General features: G+C 33.8%; 1 protein-coding gene across 1 annotated transcript; it reads right to left on the bottom strand.

Moving 5' to 3' along the window:
- Positions 1-1265: 1265 nt before the first annotated feature.
- On the bottom strand, positions 1266-3210 carry LOC120165357 (L-ascorbate oxidase homolog). Its single transcript, XM_039174898.1, has 3 exons — positions 2945-3210; positions 1709-2815; positions 1266-1601 (listed from the first exon to the last, which is right to left on the bottom strand). Exons 1-3 carry the CDS (start codon positions 3193-3195, stop codon positions 1301-1303), a joined length of 1659 nt encoding a protein of 552 aa, XP_039030829.1. The 5' UTR covers positions 3196-3210; the 3' UTR covers positions 1266-1300.
- Positions 3211-21954: the final 18744 nt, after the last annotated feature.

Here is a 21954-nt window from a genome sequence, read left to right on the forward strand (position 1 = left end):
GATTGAAAGTTTAGAAAGTCAAGGTATAGGAATTTTAAGTAATGTTGGAATTTTAAGTGATTTTAAAAAATAATAAAATAATAAAATTATGTTATATATCAAAAATCAACTATAGAACTATTAAAAAATCAAATGGTATGAATCAAGTGGTCTGTGTGGTAAAGGAATTGTTGTTATTCCTTGAGGACCCCGGGTTCGAGCACCATAGATGCTAGGGGTGTGAGGGTTCAATGTTTAAATGTTCAGAGTTATATTTGAATAGATAATGTCTTATACTTATCATACATTAATAAAAAAAGCAACTATATAACAGATTTTTAATAAAATACAAACCTATTTTATTAAAAAAATAAACACTCAAAACAAATAAAAAATATTATATGAATATTTAATTTTTAATTAACTCTTAAAATTTTAATCTAGTTTTTTAATAGTATGGTGTGATTATAAGGTATTATATGTTTATTATATTTTTTTAATTATTTACAACACACACCTATAAACACAATTGCCAAAACTCATAACCTCAACAAGAATAACACTCCCTTTAATCATTAAAGCCACCCATTGAGTTCTAACATTAGTTACTTTTTTTTAAATCCCTTAATAAAAGCACTTTATATAAACATACTAAACAAGAGTCGATCTTCTACATACGATTAAGTTTAAAAATTAATAAATAAGAATAATTTAACATAATGTTTTTAACGATTTTATATGATTTTAATTAATATAATAATAAACTTATTCTTTAATATTGATATACTATATTTGACCCTAAGAAATCAACAATGTTTTTATTTTTAAATATATATTTAATATGTTTGGCCCACTCATTGGCTTAAATGTTGACTTAAGATTTGTATATTTAAAAAATCGTAAAGAATAAGGAGTAAAAGGGTTCCATTGAAGTATTTATTCGGATTAATTTAAAATTTAGACATAATGTAATTGTAAGATATTTTTATTAATTTTTAGCTCGATTTTCTACCGTCTGCTTTGCATTATATTGAAATATGTTGTTCTGATAAAACTTAAACATTGACATAAAATAATATGTTATGCTACTAACATTAAAAAGAAACCCTTACTATATATAGGGATATTATGATAATTATTTTGGGGTGAGTAAGTACATGTACACCCTTAAATCAACCTTAAACATTTTAAAGAAATTTAACCGACTCAAATTAAATTCGAATTTTAAAATAATAAGAAATTGGCCTTTCAGGATTGGATCAGATCTGTCGATTTTGGATTTTTTCCCCTATCCTGAGTACCGATAATAAATAGGTTTCATTTAACTGCTAAACGGAGGAGGCCTTGGCATGCCTTCCACGACGCCGCAAGTCATCACGTCGTCAGGCAAGTTGTACTCGTCCCTCACGGAACGGTTAGGGGAAAGAAGACTAATGTAAAGTTGTTGTCCAAGGTAATGCCTGTCCCATATCTCGGACCTTATGTTCCACATTCCGCAGTTGTCTAGAGATATAAGGACAGCAGCCCATGAATGTGGAAATACCTGAATGGTGTGTCTGCTCACCGCGTCTAGAAGATTGTAGTTCATCCTCTTTTCTGGACTCCATTGCCCTGTCTCTACACTGCATACAATCAATAAAAAAACAAGTCATTGTTCATTTCAAATTATTCTGTTAAAAGCAACATTCTTAGTTAGATTAATTAGTGGTTCCAATCCAACAATACTTACGCCACAGCGAAGAATGCATAGCCATCGACGTGCCAAGATTGAATGGCCGTTTCACGATTCTGGAATATAATTTCCACAAAGCTTTTATGTGTCATGTTGAGGACAATAGGTTCTAGAGCTACTTTTGAGATTTCAGCTGGTGGCTCATCTGGAATATTATTATACTTGAAAACCTTGTCTGCAACTCCGTAGTATTCCGCAAGTTTCAAAGGAGTGGCTGGCTCCTCAAAGGACACTCCATTAATTGCATATCGAAGTTTTCCATCTACCTTCTCAGCGGTGTTAGCCAGCGTGATGGTACGGGTAATGTTAATGCCACCATATTTGTAGGATCCTTGAGGGTTAGGCCTTGCAGCACTTGCAGTAAGGTTCCATCGGAACGTACGAAATTGATTGAGTGACCAAGCCCATCCAACTGGTGGCTTTGGAATATCAGATGAGGGCCCTCCCTTACCATTCAGGTACCGGATGATGCCCATTGCTGTAGACTCTCGTTTCGTAAAACGAGTAGAGGCAACAACATAGTAATCCCTTGGTTCCTTGTCGGCCGTTACCAACACAGTGTAGCACTGTCCCACATGCACATCAAGCGACTCATAGTCATTCTGAACTGTGTGAGAACCTTCCATCTCAACCAGCTTCATGGTGTGGCCTTGGAACCTGAAGTTGAGAGATGTCTTTAAACCAGCATTGCAAATCCTATATTTGTAGGTTTTACCAGCTTCCATGGTGAAGAGAGGTTCGTCTTTACCATCTCCTTTGGCCACTTTCCCATTAATGTGGACACCGTCAGCTCTGCCAAGGTTGCGACCGCTGTCAAGAATTTTCTTGAGATTGGTGTGTCCTTTGTTAAACCAATCTCCAATCATTATAGTATAGTCATCGGCAGGTGGATCGTACGGCACAGGAATTTGGGGACGACTGTTAATGCGAAGGCCACCAAAACCACCAACAGCCTTATGCATAGAAGTGACAGGGTAGTACATGTAGCTGCCGATCTGATCCTTCACTTGGAAGTGATAAGTGCAATTCGTCCCAGGGGGGATGGGACAGTTAGTTCCCAACACGCCATCTTTCCATGAATTCTTCCTATGCTGGATACCGTCCCTGTAACAAATCCCATTGTCGAAAATAATTACTTCAACATTCATTACAGTAATAAAATGGAAAACTATCCTTTGTTCATGAATCGCAAGTTACTTATCATGTTACTCGGAAAAAAAGTAAGTTACTTACCATGTTATAAGGAATGGCTCATCAAGATTATTAAATACATTGACCACGACGTTGTTGTTGGTGGTAGAGTTTATATTTGGACCAGGGAATTTATTATTAATAAGAATACCTTTCACGGGAACTCCCAAAGGAGAAATGGTACCGTAAGTAACATGCCATTCGAAAAAAATATAAGGATCTCCGCCTTCAACGATAAACATCGATCTAGCCCATATACATAATAGCATCGATATTAACTTTAAAGGAGCCATTTCTTACCATGCAATTTATTAACGTACAACTCTTTATCCCCTGTTAAAGATATTACTTGGGTTGGCTTTAGATTGCACCTAAGACTATCCTTTTATACTATAAATTACCTCTTTCACTGTCATTTTACACCATTCATTGTTTCCCTCCGTATCCGTTCATTACGCTCTCTTTTTTATACTCATACCATTTTTAGCATAAATAGATTTGATTTTGATTGTGCATAATTAAATCATTTTCTTGTGTTACGTCAAAAGATTTGTACATCAATTATATGGATGATACAATTATTTTTTTTAGAAACAAAGCTATTTTTTATATAATGAACTAGCACATTTTTATTTGTTTTTTAAATATAAAAATGATAACACTGTAAATTTTTATTAGAAAATTGCATTGAAGAGGCATTGACTTCCATTATTGAATAAACATTGTTAACTAGACTATACTCTAACAATTTGTCGAAGTAATTGTGTTACAACAATTTATAACTAAATGCAGAATATTAATGCTAAATGCGCCAAAAACTATATACCTTTAGAACTAATAAACATTTTTATTTGTTGAAGTATATATCTACGAGTAAAAGAATACAGAAAATCCTTGACTTTTGAAATCGAAAAGCCTAAAACATTGAAATTAAATATTTAAAAGGAAGGAAAAAATGGCTGCAATTACATTTCTTTTCCCTCTATTTTTCGGGGGAAGTTGATAAGAATTTTTTTTTGATCCATACCAAGAATATTTAATGACGTGTGAATTAATTCTTATTTAACATAATATTGTTAATTAAAGACCATGACTGATATGGTTGAAAGATAACTAATAATTTCTCTCAATCAACATATTTTATTAAAGGAAAGTATGTGAAGTGACAATATATAAATTGAAGAAGAATTATTTTGAGGGTAATCGAACTTGACACCTGTCGCAACCGTCTTTCGGTTGGGCCCCAGGATTGGACTTCGACTTGAAAAATGTGGATTGGGAGTCGCCACCGATCATTTATTTAAAAATAAATGGGTTGATCGGATACACTATTTCTTACCTGATTTGCGTCTTACCAGAAATATGTCGGGCTCGGGAGTCGGTTACGGTCAAGGAAGGATTAGCACCCTTGAACCGCCCTTTCGGTACTACGTAATTTCCAGTTATCTTAATTAAGAAAATTGTAATTTTAAATTAAAAGGTAAAATTTGATCATGAATTACTTACCTCTGATTAATTCACGAAAATACCCTTAAAAAGTTATAAGATGTGTTAGAGGAAAAAAATGAATAAATGAAAAAATGAAGAATAAAAAAGTAAAAAATAAAAGGAAAAATAAATAAATAAATAAATTATTAAAATATATATATATATATATATATATACATATAAATGAGTAAAATAGAAAAATAATAATCATAACAATAATAATAGTAATATGAAAATATAATATAATATAAATAAAAAAACCAAAAACAAAAATAAATAAATATATAAACCAAATATAAAAGTATACATATAATGATAATTGACTTATAAATAAACTATTAAAAACATACATATATACGTATAATGATAAAGTAAAAAAACTAAATAAAGATAATTACAATATATATATATAGTAATAATACGCTTATAAGTAAAGTATTAAAAAAAAGTATATATATATATAAATAAAATAGTATTAAAAAATAACCAAATGAATATAAATAAATAAAAAATATATGTATATATAATAATAATATATAGTGTAAAAAATCAATTGAAAATCATTTAAAAAAACATACGTATATATATTTATATAATGACAATAATGTAAATAATAAATAAATAAAAATATCTATACAATAAATAAAAGGACTAATATAAATAAAAATAAAGATTGGGGCCAAATTTGAAAGACAATTAACGTTGATATTACGCAATAGGGGATAAAAAATGAACACGCCTCAGGGTAGATCTAGGTTCGAAACTTCGAAATCCCACCCATTTTTTGTCATCGGCGCAACCCACGTTTTGGGTTATTCGAACCAAATCTCAAAAAAATAACGTACACATGCGAGAAATGAACGAATCAAAAAAAATGCTACCTTTTATTTCCTTTTCGAATCGTGTAAAATAGTTTTGCCTTTGTATTTTCCGTGTTTTCCTCTGTATTTTGTCGTTAAATCATGTATTACAATAGTGAGTTACAATGGCTATTTATAGTGCTTGTAGATCTTATCTTTAGGAGTTTAAATCATAGTAGAACTCTATCCTATTTTTAGGAGTTTGAATCCTAGCAAAATTCTATCCTATTTTTAGGAGTTTGAATTCTAGTAGGACGAAAAGGTGTGTTGACAGCTACCTCTCTTTGCCAATAAACGTATAACAGGGATAGGACAAAGATTAAAAGCCACACTTTTCGTTCGGTGGAGTTGAAAATTAACTCTGATGTTTCAATAACTCCCTGTCGAATTGAGTTACGGATGACTCCGTCGTGAAGCCGAGTTCATCTTGAAATGATATGAAATTTAAGCCGTAGTTCGGAATTTGAATCAACACGTGGCTTCTCGTTGCCCTTCGATCTTCTTCTCGGTTTAAAGACCTTGGATCGGAATCAAACTCAGAAATATTCATTGACAGATAGCTTTTGCTTGAAATTGGTTGCTTGTCACTAAGGCACGGTTAACCCAGGTCCTCTTCTCGACTTGAAAACCTCGACTGCAACCGGAAAGTATTACGATTGATGTGTCATCGAGCTGAATGGAATCGAACTCGACAATTTTGATAGCAGATAACCCTTCTAGCCTTGAGTTATGCTGTAAATGATGTGCCTTGGAGCTGAGCGTAGTCGAACTCGAAGGTCTTTGTTGACAAATACTTCTTCTTTGAGTTGGATATCCTTCGTTGTGAAGTTGAAATCCAATTTAAAGATGGATGATGCTTGTGTGCACGATTCCCTTCTTCGTGAAGTTGAGCCTGAAATTGGATATCCTTCGTCGTGAAGTTGAAATCCAAGTAAGTAGCATTGTTCCGAGTCCAATATCCTCCGTTGTGAAGTTGAAATTGGCTCTGGAACTGGGAAATTGTTTGTTGACAACCAGCCGTCCCTTCGTTGTGAAGTTAAACTTGTGTTGTCTCGAGTCCAATATCATTCGCTGTGAAGTTGAAATTGACTCTGAATGAAATTTTGTTGACAATCAGCCGCCCCTTCGTCGTGAAGTTGGGCTTGTGTTGTCTTGGGTCCAAGATCCTTCGCTGAGAAGTTGAAATTGGCTCTGAAATTGGGAAGCTGTTTATTGACAACCAGCGGTCCCTTCGTCGTCAAGTTGAACTTGCGTTGTCTGGAGTCCAATATCCTTCGCTGTGAAGTTGAAATTGGCTCTGAAATTGGGAAATTGTTTATTGACAACCAGCGGTCCCTTCGTCGTGAAGTTGAACTTGCGTTGTCTGGAGTCCAATATCCTTCGCTGCGAAGTTGATACTGGCTCTGAAATTGGGAAATTGTTGTTGACAACCAGCCGTCCCTTCATTGTGAAGTTGAACTTGTGTTGTCTTGAGTCCAATATCCTTCGCTGTGAAGTTAAAATTGGCTCTGAAATTGAGAAGTTGTTTGTTGACAACCAGCGGTCCCTTCGTCGTGAAGTTGAACTTGCGTTGTCTGGAGTCCAATATCCTTCGATGTGAAGTTGAAATTGGCTCTAAAATTGGGAAGTTATTTATTGACAACCAGCGGTCCCTTCGTCGTGAAGTTGAACTTGCGTTGTCTAGAGTTCAATATCCTTCGCTGTGAAGTTGAAATTGGCTCTGAAATTGGGAAATTGTTTATTGACAACCAGCGGTCCCTTCGTCGTGAAGTTGAACTTGCGTTGTCTGGAGTCCAATATCCTTCGTTGTGAAGTTGAAATTGGCTCTGAAATTGGGAAATTGTTTATTGACAACCAGCGGTCCCTTCGTCGTGAAGTTGAACTTGCGTTGTCTGGAGTCCAATATCCTTCGTTGTGAAATTGAAATTGGCTCTGAAATTGGGATGTTGTTTGTTGACAACCAGCCGTCCCTTCGTCGTGAAGTTGAACTTGTGTTGTCTCGAGTGGCACGATATCCTCCGTCATGGAGTTGAAATCGCGAATGGCCCATTCGTTGTGAAATTGAGCCTTGACTTGAATATCCTTCGTCGTGAAGTTGAAATCCAAGTATTGTATGTTGCGGGTGGACATAATTCCCTTCGCCGTGAAATTGAAACCGTGGAGACCCCTTTATTGTAAAGTTTGTCTTCGAGCTAGATATCCTTCGTCGTGAAGTTTAAATCCACTCTCGAGCAAATTGTGTTGTTTCGAGCGAAACTTTCAATCTATCGAGTTGGTCGAAGTGTACCTTTTTGCTGCTGAGTTAAGCAACCAACATGAATCTTCTAAGGTGCTTTTGAATCGAGTATCCTTCGTCTTGAAGTCAAAACTTGACTCTAAAAGCTGCAAAAAATTATGTATGTGGAAAATGATAAATATGATGCTCTAAAATGTATTCATAAGATGCATGTAACATGAATTGGTTATATTTTATCTCCTGAAAAAGGTTTGATAATTTGTATTAGGATGTTGAATCCTCAAATGATGCCCCAATATCCAAAAATGCCTCAATATTTGATGTTGAATCTTCAAATATGCCCCAAATGTTCCTCATTTCTTGCTTCAGCATTGATTCTGAGCATGAGTTTTGTGTCTAAGAGTCACATGTCATTTACCAAGATCCATTCTAGAGAGACTGTCTTGTTTGAAAAAAATGCTTTTTCCTTTATTTTCAAAGTTCTGAAAATATCAAAAGTTTTGAAAATATTATCCCTTTCACGATTTTACAATTGAGATGAATCATAAAATTATAGTTCATTGGATATCAAAGAATTAATTACGATGTTAATCCTTCAATAAATTATAGCTATTTGACAAGTGCCAAGATCAAAGCTATCTTTGGGAAATGGTTGAGTAAGGAAAGGATAAAAAAGTCTCAGGTTATTGTGTTTGGTCAAAGGTTTGGCATTTGATGCTCAAAGGTTTGATGGGGTATCTTGCATGCTCCTCTACTAGAAGTGTTCTCTGACTCCCAACCTTCGTGGTTACACTCAGATTATGCGATGTCGTATCAAGGAACTTGTGTGATCGCCTCAGTTGCACAATTTTTATATTCGAGCCGCCTTTTCAGGTTTTCAACTCGAACCCTCCTTTGGTTTCAAGACGTTATTCAGGATTTACGTCTTGAACCCCCCCCTTTGTTATTTTCTTGTACCATGCATTAATTACATTATTTTTTGCAAACAAAGATTAATCTTGATGGGCGGGATGAAATCTGAAGATAGTCTCTTCTGTTTAGAAATCCATGTATGATTAGAAGGGACTTTTAAGAAACGTAATGTAGGCCAGGGCTCATGGTTATGAAAGAAAAGGATAAATAGGCCCAAACAAGTGTTATAGGGTTTTGAACCAATGATCAATTCATTCTGATGCCTTCAATCTTGTCTTGCTCAAAATGTCTCTTTCTCTTGATGCTCTATGATCTTCGAGTGAAGTGATTCAGTGATTCGGGAATGATTGTGCTTGATCAATCTCATAGTTTGAAGCTTGATGTGCCATTTGTCTTTAGGGAATCTTTGCATGTGTTTTTTGACCCTTTTTCTTTTTAATTTTTGTTATTTCTTTTTTTCTTTTGTTTCTCTTTTTTCTTTGTTTTTTTTTCTTCTTTTTCTTCTTTTCTTTTTTGTTCTTGATTGGATCTTCGCACTTGCCATTTGGTCCACCTTTGGATCGATATCTTCACTCATGTGAGCAGATTTTTTCCACCTTGCCCCCCAATGTGGAGGGTGATCCTTGGTTAGGGTTGAATCAGAAGAAAAAAATACTATAGGCTCAAAAGGGGACACAAGGGATATATATTTCTCCTGTTATGAAGGGATAAAGAAAGAAAGCGATTCATCATTTCATACATGTAAGTCTTCACAGAAGAGGTATCCCCAGGGGGATAGATTTTCAGGATTAGTTCTATTCATATGAAAACAATGTAGTTAATGCATGATAGAATTATTTCGGATGAATTCTTCTTCTTTTTTTCCCAGATGTCTCAATGTTCAAGCTCCCCACGAGATGCCCCAAGTTGTGTCTTTAGAATAACGCTCATGTTTAGATGAACAACTCAATACCTTGGGTTTTAATGGTATTAAAATGTCAATTTTGAGTCCAAAAAGACAGTGGTGTGATTTTATTAACTCAAAGAAAGGTATGGGTGTATCGAAAAGATAAAGGCAATGTTCAAGAATTTGGTCTTTTTGGTAATGACCATGAGTTATTTTAGGTAAAGAATTGAGGTATTTTATTTTGGGGTTTGAGACAGGATAAGAAAGGTCTAATCTTGTCATATGTCAAATATCTGTAATTCTTGAAGAATTAAAAGAATCCTTAATTCATTTAATATTCGAAGAACTAAAGATTAAAATTTGTTCAATTTCTCCACCTTAGAAAGTAGCATAAATTCAATCCTTTAAAAGATTAAGAAAACATGAAAGATCAAAGACGTGTTCACACAAAGCAATCCTCTAAGTGCAAATGGTATATGTCATGCCCCCTTCTTCGGCAAGCGCCTTACAATTTTCAGATGAATGTTTGGGGCTTCTTATGTGGCAACTGCAAACAGATTCAATATCGTAGTCCTTAGGATATGTGGACTCTTTTTTCAGATCATCCTGACAGGCTTTGTCCTACAATCAACTGATCAGGTTCCCACTGTATTGATTTCAGCTTTTTCTTTAATTGTTAAAATCTTGCTTTAATGTGGTATCATGTGGTTAAGACCACTTCATCGAATCCTCCATGACTTAATTTCATGTTAGTGAAAATGCTTAAAATGTAGATGAAGATACAAAAATGCAACATGCAAGAATGCATGAAATGTTCGAGGCATTGATCCAGAAAAGTGTCTATTATTATAAATAATCTTTACTTAGACAAAACTGTTTTATCTTGTAAGAGACGTAAAAATAATCAAAGGTACATTCGGACTAAATCCTCTAGACCCCAAATAGCTTCTAGTAGGTTAACAAGTCTTCTGTCTTCATCTGTCACTGGTTGTATGCCTTGTCGGACCATTCCAGCTTCTCTTGCCAGGCCGTGTAGATGACGAGCTGCCTTCTGTACTTGATCTAGGAAGTCTCGGATGACTGCGTCTCTGGCCTTCACCCTTTGTTGTGCTTGCTCCCAACGGAAACGCCACTGTAAACATCCGTCGAAGGGCACTATCTGAAGCTTGCTTTCTTTCTTCTTGAACCCATCTACAATAGCTTATAACTCAGCTATTGTTTTCCATCTCTCTCATGTTGTTTCTCCAGATCAGCCATCCGTATTCTCAAGCATTGGTTTTGATGCTGACTGCCTGCTAAGCGCCTCTGGGCATTCTTCATCTATTCCTTCCAAGCTCTCTCATTCCAGTATTTAGAAGCCACTTTCAACTTGGAGTTATCCTTGACTTTATCTTGATACCCTTTTCTCAAGTCTTCAAGCTCTAAACGGACTCTTTTTTGTTCTCTTTCTAGTTTGTCTGCTCGATCTTTCTGAGAGTCGGCATCTAGATTCCATTGATAGCGCTCAGCCTCAAGTTCTTTTATCCTCTTCCCCAGATCATTGTTCACATCTTCAAACTCTGTTTGGCTATCTCAAGTCCAGAAGGGACATGCCTGAGATACTACTCCATGGTCCGTGTGTCCTCACAGTTTGGCACCGGGGTGTCGTCGTTTTTTCGCAATCTTCGCCACTCTAAATAGTATGGGGTAAGCATGTCTTTAGCAGCCACAATATCCATCCGTAACACTTTCTTCCATGAATCAACAATCTCTTTGATCCTCTTCTTATAACTGTCACCGTGATACTCAAACTCTGATTTAGCTAGTCCTCATGTTACTGGGACAAACTGATGTGCCCCATAATGTCTAAGTGCTAATAATGGAGCATACCCAACTGCATCCCAGAGTTCAGATAAGGTCATAGTGTCAGAGTCCCCACATTGGAAAAGAACGCCACTGAGGAACAACCAGGGGGCTCTCCAAGTAATATCTCGGTCTTGATAGATGAGTGAAGACTTTCATCCACTTCTCTTTTGAAGTTCCTTCATGCTATTTCATGGTGATGAACTCTCTCAAAGGTGAATACGTAGTGCTAAATCGACGGTAGGCAACCTCATTATTCTTCCAGAAGTGGCTGTGAATCCAGACTTGAAGGAGCTGAACACATCCAATGAATCTACCTCCGCCAGCTCTTCGGCAATGGTTGAGAGACCAAAAGGTCTCGGCTAAGATGGTTGGTGCTGGGTTGACCCATTTCGAAAGTTGCTCAAACAGTTCCACCACGGCTGCGTCAATGCATCCCAAAATCTTCGGAAAGATGATCAAGCCATACATACCTAGTGAAAAAAGGTCTATAGTCTTCCATTCATCAGGGTGGTCATTTATTAGTTTCCTTATGTGGATCCACTCAATTCCCTGCCCGTTACCTTAGTTTCGGAGTCGGTCAGTCACCCACTTTTCATCAACTCCTGCAATCTTAGCCAGCCTGTTCTTGAAAGACTGACTCTTGATGTGTTTGATGTAGGCTCTCTCCAGTTTAATGCTTTCACAGTGCAATAGTGTAGTATACTCCTCGATGGTAGGTACCATGTCCTCCTGGTTAAAAGTGAAGCAACTGTATCCCGGGTTCCAGAATCGAACCAAGGCTCTGATTAAGGGCTCATCGGTCTTAACGTGAAGCAAAAGTGCAATGTCACCATATCGCTGAATGAACTTCTGTTTCCAATCATTCTTCCAACTGCCCCAGATGTCCCGAAGCTCTTGCAAGTCGTTCTGCTTTAGGCTAATAGAGGCGTAGCTAACCAGTTCTGACACATAGCTTCCTTGAAGACTGTCTCCCTTTTCCTTCTGAGTCTTCTCAGACCATAGTCGTACCTCGGGGTTTTTAATCTCTTGTATTACAACACCTTTATCCATTAATTCAGATTATTTTGTGTAACAAATACCTTTTTAGGGATCAATGGCCTCTGTTATGATGCAAATGATGAAAACAAAATAAAAGAGGACAAAATAAAAAAATTAGTGAGGTAATTCAAAATAATAAATGAAAAATCCTACCCCACATGATATACCCGAGCATGCTTAGTATCCTACTCGGACATGATCTCTATCCCGCATGCTAATTTCAAACAAATCCTAACCGCATATTTGTCTAGTTTGCATGCTTTGAACAAAAAGTAAAGCATGAAATAATTCTGGAATCCTAGGGTTTGAAATGAGGTTTTGGGGTAGGCTCTAATTCTTCAAAGTCTCTCGGTTTAGGTGCTAAAAAATGGTACCCGAGTTCTCCTTGCTGGTGCCCCCTTGGGCTTGCCAGACCCTTAGTCCTAAACCCATCACAGGCTTGTGTGTACTAAGTTAAACTCGAGAGGACATATTCCCTTATGTCTATGCGGAGAATAAATTCACACGAAGACATAAGGTATATGAATCCCGAAGGCTACTTGCTAGGCATATACGGTGAATAAATTCACACGAATGCGTCACTTTCACCCCACTTAAAATAGGTTCGGAGCTCGGGTTTAGAGCCTTAGATGAAAAAAGACTTAAGGGCTGAAATCATTGAGAAAACGGTTAGTGCAACTATTTACTCAAGAAAATATAATCAAAAGTAAGAAATAAGGATCGAAATGTTACCTTAAAATTTAAACTTACCCTTTTCGTTAAAAGACAACTGAAAATTACCTTAGCCTGACTCACTTGAGAATCCCCAGTGGAGTCGCCAAGCTATCGCAACCGTCTTTCGGTTGGGCCCCGGGATTGGGCTTCGACTTGAAAAATGTGGATTGGGAGTCGCCATCGATCATTTATTTAAAAATAAATGGGTAGATCGGATATCCTATTTCTTACCTGATCTGCGTCTTACCAGAAATATGTCGGGCTCGGGAGTCGGTTACGGTCAAGGAAGGATTAGCACCCTTGAACCGCCCTTTCGGTACTACGTAATTTCCAGTTTTTAATTAAGAAAATTGTAATTTTAAATTAAAGGTAAAATTTGATCATGAATTACTTACCTCTGATTAATTGACGAAAATACCCTTAAAAAGTCATAAGATGTGTTAGAGGGAAAAAATGAATAAATGAAAAAAAGAATAAAATAAGTAAAAAAAATAAAAGGAAATAAATAAATAAATAAATAAATGAAATATATATATATATATATATATATATATATATATATATATGAGTAAAATAGAAAAATAATAATCATAACATAATAATAGTAATATGAAAATATAATATAATATAATAAAAAAACCAAAAAAAAATAATAAATATAAACAAAATATAAAAATATACATATAATGATAATTGGCTTACAAATAAACTATTAAAAATATACATATACGTATAATGATAAAGTAAAAAAACTAAATAAAGATAATTACAATATATATAGTAATAATACGTTATAAGTAAATATTTAAAAAAACAATATATATATATATATATATAAATAATAAATATAATATTAAAAATAACCAAATGAATATAAATAAATAAAAATATATGTATATATAATAATAATATATAGTGTAAAAAAATCAATTAAAAATCATTTAAAAAAACATATGTATATATATTTATATAATGACAATAATGTAAATAATAAATAAATAAAAATATCTATACAATAAATAAAAGGACTAATATAAAGAAAAATAAAGATTGGGGCCAAATTTGAAAGACAATTAACGTTGATATTACGCATTAGGGGGATAAAAAATGAACACGCCTCAGGGTAGATCTAGGTTCGAAACTTCGAAACCCCACCCATTTTTGGTCATCGGCGCAACTCACGTTTTGGGTTATTCAAACCAAATCCCAAAAAAATAACGTACTCATGCGAGAAATGAACGAATCAAAAAAAAATATTACCTTTTATTTCCTTTTCGAATCGTTTACAATAGCTTTGTCTTTGTATTTTCCGTGTTTTCCTCTGTATTTTGTCTGTAAATCGTGTGTTACAATATTGAGTTACAATGGCTATTTATAGTGCTTGTGGATCATATCCTTAGGAGTTTAAATCATAGTAGAACTCTATCCTATTTTTAGGAGTTTGAATCCTAGAAAAATTCTATCCTATTTTTAGGAGTTTGAATTCTAATAGGACGAAAAGGTGTGTCACCTTAGGAGGAATTACTCATTGAGCCAAATTTAATATTTGATGTCAACTATTTTCATACAACCATATAGAATGATGTTGTAAAGTGGGACAATTAACCTCCTCGAGTCTAGATTTGTCTACAATTGGGTTTCATTTGCTTGTTGCTCGACAAATACTTCAAGATCATCGCTCTATTCAAGTTCATGGCATTTGTTAATGGGAAAACGCTGCGACTCACACGTTAACTCAATTTACTTTATCATTATCCACGTCTGTTTTGTAACACATCTTTTCAGTATTTTTCACTGAATACGAGTCAGAGATCTCACATCAAATATTTAAAATATCATAAATCGATAAAATTTTGTTTCTTTTAAAATCATCAAATTTAACATCAATCATGAAAAATATTTAATAGAGTAAAATTAAAATCTAATGTTTTAACATTCAAATCAAGTTCGATTTCAGACACCAATATAGTAGCTCAATATTGTATTATATTTTAAGTGAAACTGCTAAAAATCTGCCTAAATGAAAATTCATTTTTATTCTTATGCTAAAAAAATATAACTTTATCAAATTATGAAACCAAAATCCATGTTCATAATTATATATTACTACTAAATTCTACACATAAATTATTACAAACCATTTAAACATTATAGACATATCAATGCATTTTGAATTCATTTTAATATATTATGGACACTCATTATATGTATACATGTCAACTACAAATTCAAAAATAATAGTAGGATGTCATTACTGATACCAGTAGGTAGACCTCGATAAGTGATGCCAAGCTAAGCTCCTTACTACACTTGATCTCCTTTTCTTACATGTGAAAATAATCACACGCTAAGTATACACTTAGGTGGCGTTTGGTTCGCTGGAATGTTTCTGAGGGAATTAGAATCTGTCACGAATTGGAATCCAATTCCATATTCTGTTTGGTTGGCAGGAAATGTCTGTTTGATTTGCAGACATGTCAGATGAATTTGATTTCAATAATGTAAAATGATAGAATTGCCCTTCTTGTTTTTTTGCTTTATTTTAGTTTGTTTTACAACTTACATGTAGTAATATATTATAAAAAATTAAAAAATATTAAATTTTCTTTTATTGATTGATTATTCATTTCAATAAATTATAAAAATCATGCTAATAAACATCATAAGTTAAATCATCACAATCAAATATGTTAATAAGTTACCAAAGATAGAGTAATTTCGATACATTCCAATCGGAGTATGTTAATTAGTTACCAAAACTATTTTTATTCAATATATGAATTAGAAACCCGACACGAAATAATAAAAAATTTATTTTTTTCAATAAAAACATTGACTTAATTGAAAAAAATTATATATAGAGGGGTATTATTGTAATTATTCCTAATATATAAGGTAAAATTATATATTTTTTTGGGTCGGTCCGGTTTTTTCACGCTAAACCCGAACCCAACCCGACCGAATATCACACTTATAAAAACCGACCCGACTCGACCCGAATATCATACTTAAAAAATCCGACCCGACCCGAACAAAATAAAGTTTCACCCGACCCGACCCGAATATATGAATTAGAAATCCGACCCGACTCGAAATAATAAAAAAATTATTTTTATTCAATAAAAACAGTGACTTAATTTAAAAAAAAAAATATAGAGGGGTATTATTGTAATTATTCCTAAATATATAAGGTAAAATTATATATATTTTCGGGTTGGGTATTTTTCACCCTTAACCTGAACTCGACCCGACCCGAATATCACACTTAAAAAAATCGACCCGACCCGAATATATAAATTAGAAACCCGACCCAAAATAATAAAAAAATATTTTTATTCCATATATGAATAAGTTACCAAAAGATTGATGAGGGTAGTATGGTCAAATTTCAATTCCCTCCAACAAGGGAATTGAATTTCATCCATTCTTGGATGTAATTCACTTTCCCTCATTTAGAAAGTTGAAGCCATGAGGGATTTCAATTCCCTTGGAAAACTTGAACCAAACATGGGAAAGTGGTGGAATTGGATTTCAATTCCCACCAATTACAAGGGATTCATGCCAGCCAAACACCACCTTAGTGAGACAATCATAGTAATAATCAATGCAATACAACCCATAAATATAAATAAATAACATTACTCAATGCATTATGATCACTTTACCTGTATTTCATTTATGTTACCATATATTTACATGATATAAACCACATAATTTTTTTACTAATATATTTGTCATTCATTCCAAAAGCTCATAAGTTTATTCACATGTTTATCATTTATTAACCAATAACTCAAATATAAACCTAAGAGGACCCTGGGTACACAAGTAAAAAATATGCATCGTAGTTCTAGTACATATAAAATCGTGCCCACCATATGCACTAAGTGTCCTTTATATACAATATAGTGCTAAATCAAATATGCAGTATGCTGCTAGGCTCTATGGCATGCCAACTATACCACTATCCCTCAATGACGTACTTGGGCATATAGTCTATATTTATTTCATCCATGACAATGCATATCAACATAATTCAACATTGAGAAGTTCATACCCAAAATAACATTCATGATTTAACATCATATATAAACTAGTGATCAATGCATTTTATAGTCGTTTTGACATATTTAGAACATGTCAAATATATGATAAATAACATAAATATCATGTCAATATATATAAGGTAGACTCATCACAAGTCATTCTAATGTTGTATAAAACATCCATGTATCATGTTATGTACGCATTACACTCACCTGATATGCCTCACTAGCAAACCATTGCTATCGATACGTTTTACTTTTGAACTTTTTCCTTAGCTTTTAACTTGCTTCAATCTCGGTTTTGGTTATGATCTACATGAACATCGTTTACAAAACACATGCAATTTAAAATCACAAGTTAGCATCTTACTAACATGAACATAAGGCACATTAGCATTTTGTTTTAAAACTCTTTCGATATGCCTCATTAAACAACATTTACAAATCAATCCCTTATTTTTTAAAATTGTCAAATTATTTCCCCATAGTAAATCCTTGGATTTTTGCTTCAATCAACACTCTAAGACTTTCTAAACACTTAATCCTTCGTGACAACTCAAAATAATTTTTCACCTCAAATCCTAAACTTTTCAATAAAAAGCCATATAGGTTCTCATGACTTTAACAATTGATTTTCAACTTTAAAAAATATAAAAATAATAAAACATCATCTAAGCTTTCATAATCCATCACCAATTCAATTGAATCCTTAACCTCCAAATTATCTCTTCTCAAATTACATAACATATACTAACCAAAACCATAATTAAATGGTACCAAGTTGTAAAGAGTTTAATGGAGAATAAAATTGGATTTTCTCTAAACCTTAAATCCAACTTAAAAGGCTTCAAAATCAAATTTGAAAATTTACCAAGTTTTCTTGGGTATTCACTGCAACAGGTTTTGGAGAATTCTTGAAACTTTGTTTTTCGTTTTTTTTCTTACTAGCCATTTGTCATATAATAATCAAATGAATTTAAAATTTATTTTAATATCAAATGACCATTTTGCCCTTGAAATCACATGTTTATTACCAAGCCACATGTAAATTTTGTTCATCCAAATGCCAAAGATGAACAACAAATTATTAACTTTCAACTTTGCCCTTGTACTTTTCCAAAAATTACAATCTTGCCATTTCTAATCGAACGGTCCATATTAACATGGAAAATAATCTTAAAACCAAAAGTCCATATTAATCCATCCATGAAAATAAAATTATTAACCTTATCTTATCATCATACAAAATATCTCAAATATTCGAGTCGATATGATTATACGATTTTTCTTGAATTTTATTGCTTTATAGTCATTAATACAAACTCTGTATGAAAAATCCGAGTGACACAAAAGTCATTCTCGGGGATAAACTGTTCATTTAAGGGATGGAATATCTTTTTGGAAAAATTCCCATTTTGATCTTTAAATTTTTACAAATTTACACTTTGGCCACCAAACTTTCAATTTATTCATTTTGGTACTAGCCAAATGTTTAGGGTATTACATGTTTTTATCTTTGGTTCTCCTTATTTAAACACTGTGTTACTTTCGATGCTATTAATGACTAATATTATCAAAACAAATCGTTTTTTTCAAAAAAAAAATTGCATATAACTATAACATTTGTATGGTGTAATCAATGTGGAAGCTGGTATATTCATTCGGTTCGTGATTCGGTTTCTGTTTGGTGGCCTCCTTGTTCTGAGATTTTAAGGTATTCGGTATTTCATGATTACGCCTAACTTGTTTTATTAGTTAAAGTATATGGGTTTTTTTGGTTTTGAGAAATGTTAGAGACATGATCTTGTGGGACAAGTATTGTATTTGTTCTTGCTATAGTAAAGCAATGATCATGGTCTGCCCTTTGAAATTAAAATTCAGGGTGCAGTTTTGATTCTTGATCATGCCTTCTTTTTAGTTCTTGGTGGGTAATGGAGATGGCTATGTTTTCTTAAGCAGCTTTCCCCTTAATCCTTTGTATAGATGTGAGGATTTGTGTGAGTTGTGGGGTTGGTTGGTTGCCTGTTAGTTCTTTGATGAGTTACTTATCTAGTTTTTTGGTTGGGATTGTTAAGCTAAGTGAATTGATTTTTAACAGTTTTTCATTGCTTATGTCTTGGTGAATGCTCGAATGAATGGAAAAGTGTTAGTTAAGGTGTTTTCTGCTGTTGATGTGGCGTAGTTGCTGGTGTTTTGTTCTCTGAGGTTGTTGGGTATGTTTGTTGTTGTATTGAAGCTTAGTTTCGTTTTGATCGATGGGCTCTCTGTCTGAGTTTTGCTTGTTTGAGTGTTGCAAGTTTGTTTTGTCCAAATTGTATGTACTCTTATTCCATTTAGGACCAAGGGAATTTTAAATAAATTATTATTTGCTGAGAAAAAAATATTATACTTAATTTCAAAAGAAGAAAAAGAAAGAACAATAAATTGACCAAATAAAAACTTAAATATAAACTAGTTATCGAGAATAAAGCACTTAAATCATTGAAACAAATCTAATAATCGATTTATAATTGATATACTTATACACATACATATACACCTATTAAATAATAGTTAGTGTAAGATCTAAAATAAAAATTAGTTTATGATTTATATTTTGAATTAAATTAATTTTTTTATATTTATAATTTAATTTAAAACTATAAAATCATAACACATTTTTATTTTATATCTTACAATATTTATAATTTAAATATATATGAAATGTATTCAATTGTAAATTAATTAATTAAGTTATTTGTTAATCTATTTTAAATAATAATTACTTGGGTTTGACCTTATTTTCTCTCAGCTGACTTGTCTGTTTTATGAGGTTATGCCTTTTTTTCTTGATTTTTTCTACTTCACAGACGGGTTTGATAACGGGTATAGAAGATTTGGAGCGAATTTTAGAGGATTTGCACTTAGAGGAGGATGAAGAAGAAGCCATACAAATTGAGGTGCAGGGTCAACGAAAGGGCTATCTTTCAACAATTGTTTTGGGGGAATTATATTGACGTCGAGCTAAGTAAATTTCAATGCAATGTGAACGATGCTATCCAATGTATGGCATCCAATTGGAGTGATCTCCATCATTGAGAGAGAATATATGTTTTGACTATATCACAAAGTGGATGTTGACAGAATAGAAAACAAAGGTCCATGATATTTTAACTCACATATTTTGTTTCTTCACATGTTGGAACCATGAGAGGATCCAATGTAAGTTCCCCTGCATACGGTGGATTTCTGGGTACAAATTAATGATCTTCCAACGGGATTTATTTCAGAGCAGATAGAACGTAAACAAATAGATTTGTTGGGAAAACTATTTGTCATATGACGCAGCGGCAATATCATTGGGCTACAACGGTAATATAAGAGTGAGGGTCAGGTTGAATGCAAGGTACCCACTTAAAAGGAGGAAAAACCAGTACTACCAAATGGTAAACATGTTTATGCTACCTTCTAATATGAGAAACTGAGATTTTTCTATTATTTATGTGGGAAGTTGGGACACGGAGAAAATTTTAGTCCATTGTGGTTGAAGAAAGCTAAATAAGAACTTGTGCCACAATGGGATAGCTCGTTAAAGGCACCAACGAGACAAAGATCATTTCAGACAAGTCCATTGCTCTAGGTAAAAGGTTTAGGAGTAGACTTTAAGGAGAGCACAAATGCAAGTAATAGGAAAGAGATTCGAACGAGAAGAGTCATAGCAACAGCTTCACAAGACTGTTAACTACAAATGGGAGTCAAGGGGCACTGGTAGCGAAAGGATTGTCAGAATCAATAAATCCATGGGTTAGACAACTGTATGTAATAGATAGAGAAATTTTGTCCCCAAACCAAGGATACGATGTGGAGATAGCAAAGTCGAAAAGGAAATTCCGGTAGAAAAGGCATGGTCTTAATTCTTAAAAGACAACGTCAATCTCATTCAACAGTTTCAAGTTTAACGCAACAAGATTCCAAGAATGAAAAAGAAAAGATATCGGTAAGCCTACAGAACCAAGCCAACCGTTTGAAATGAAACTCCTAGGATGAAACGTTTCAGGATTGGGGAATCCCGGAGCAGTTAGACGTCTCCGGCACATGTGAGACATTAACCCCACTGCAGTCTTCATATCAGAAGTAAATTACAAAGATCACGAACAGAGGTAGTTTGACGATCACTTGGTTTCCCAAATGACATTGAGGTAGCGACAATAAGAAGCAGTGGAGGGCTTTGTATGACTTGGAAACACACATGTGATGGTCAGTTGTGTAGCACCCTAAACCTTATTGGACCTAAAGTGTAATATTAGGCTACCGAGGCAACCCTTTTTTTTTAAAACCTATTTTTTACTTTTCAAACATACTGAATGGTATTATAATTAAAACATAATAACTAATATGAAAACATTTTACAAAACCGGAGCTCTATGGCACATAATTTAAAACCAAAATAATACAAACTCTCAGTTTAATAAATTGAATACATGAATAAGATTTTATGAATACATATGCCCACTAAAGCTACCGTACATACTCTGATTGAAAAGCTAGAAGTCTTGCAGTGACGGTGTTCCACGAACTACCCAATCTACTGACGTGCCAACAAAAAACCTAATACTGAGCTTACAAAGCCTAGTAGTATAATGGCTAATCCAGAGCAACATAAGAATTTCATAAACTTAAGCATGCTTAAGATTGAGTACTAAGCAGTAGATACATGTATGATCTAGATCAAGTGCAACCTACTTGAGGTTTAATTGTTCTATCGCTACAGTAGGGGTCTCATGTATCCCTTAATCCTATACTAAGGACCTTGACATGAGTACACCTCTAAAGGGTCTATAACACTAATGATTGTAATTGCTACGCATTATCTAAAAGCGACACTGAGACTCCTGGGCATTATCTGAATGCAAACCTAACTGGACTGAGTATTATTTGAATGCAACATTGACTATGCTATGCTAGTATCTGATATTACAAAAAACTCACATACTAGTGTATTGAGAGGGGTACCGGTATTACATAACATCAGTAAAGTCTCCTCTACT

This window comes from Hibiscus syriacus, unplaced genomic scaffold, assembly GCF_006381635.1.
Source record: "Hibiscus syriacus cultivar Baekdansim isolate YM2019G1 unplaced genomic scaffold, ASM638163v2 tig00111582_pilon, whole genome shotgun sequence".
Lineage (NCBI taxonomy): Eukaryota > Viridiplantae > Streptophyta > Magnoliopsida > Malvales > Malvaceae > Hibiscus > Hibiscus syriacus.

What these genes read in the sequence shown, in the direction of transcription:
- LOC120165357 (XM_039174898.1), bottom strand. Translation starts at nt 3,195, where the DNA reads ATGGCTCCTTTAAAGTTAATATCGATGCTATTATGTATATGGGCTAGA. An exon ending in GAGCCATTCCTTATAACATG is followed by an intron (nt 2,816 to 2,944) that starts GTAAGTAACTTA and finishes GATTTGTTACAG; the next exon opens with GGACGGTATCCAGCATAGGA. An exon ending in TATGCATTCTTCGCTGTGGC is followed by an intron (nt 1,602 to 1,708) that starts GTAAGTATTGTT and finishes GATTGTATGCAG; the next exon opens with TGTAGAGACAGGGCAATGGA.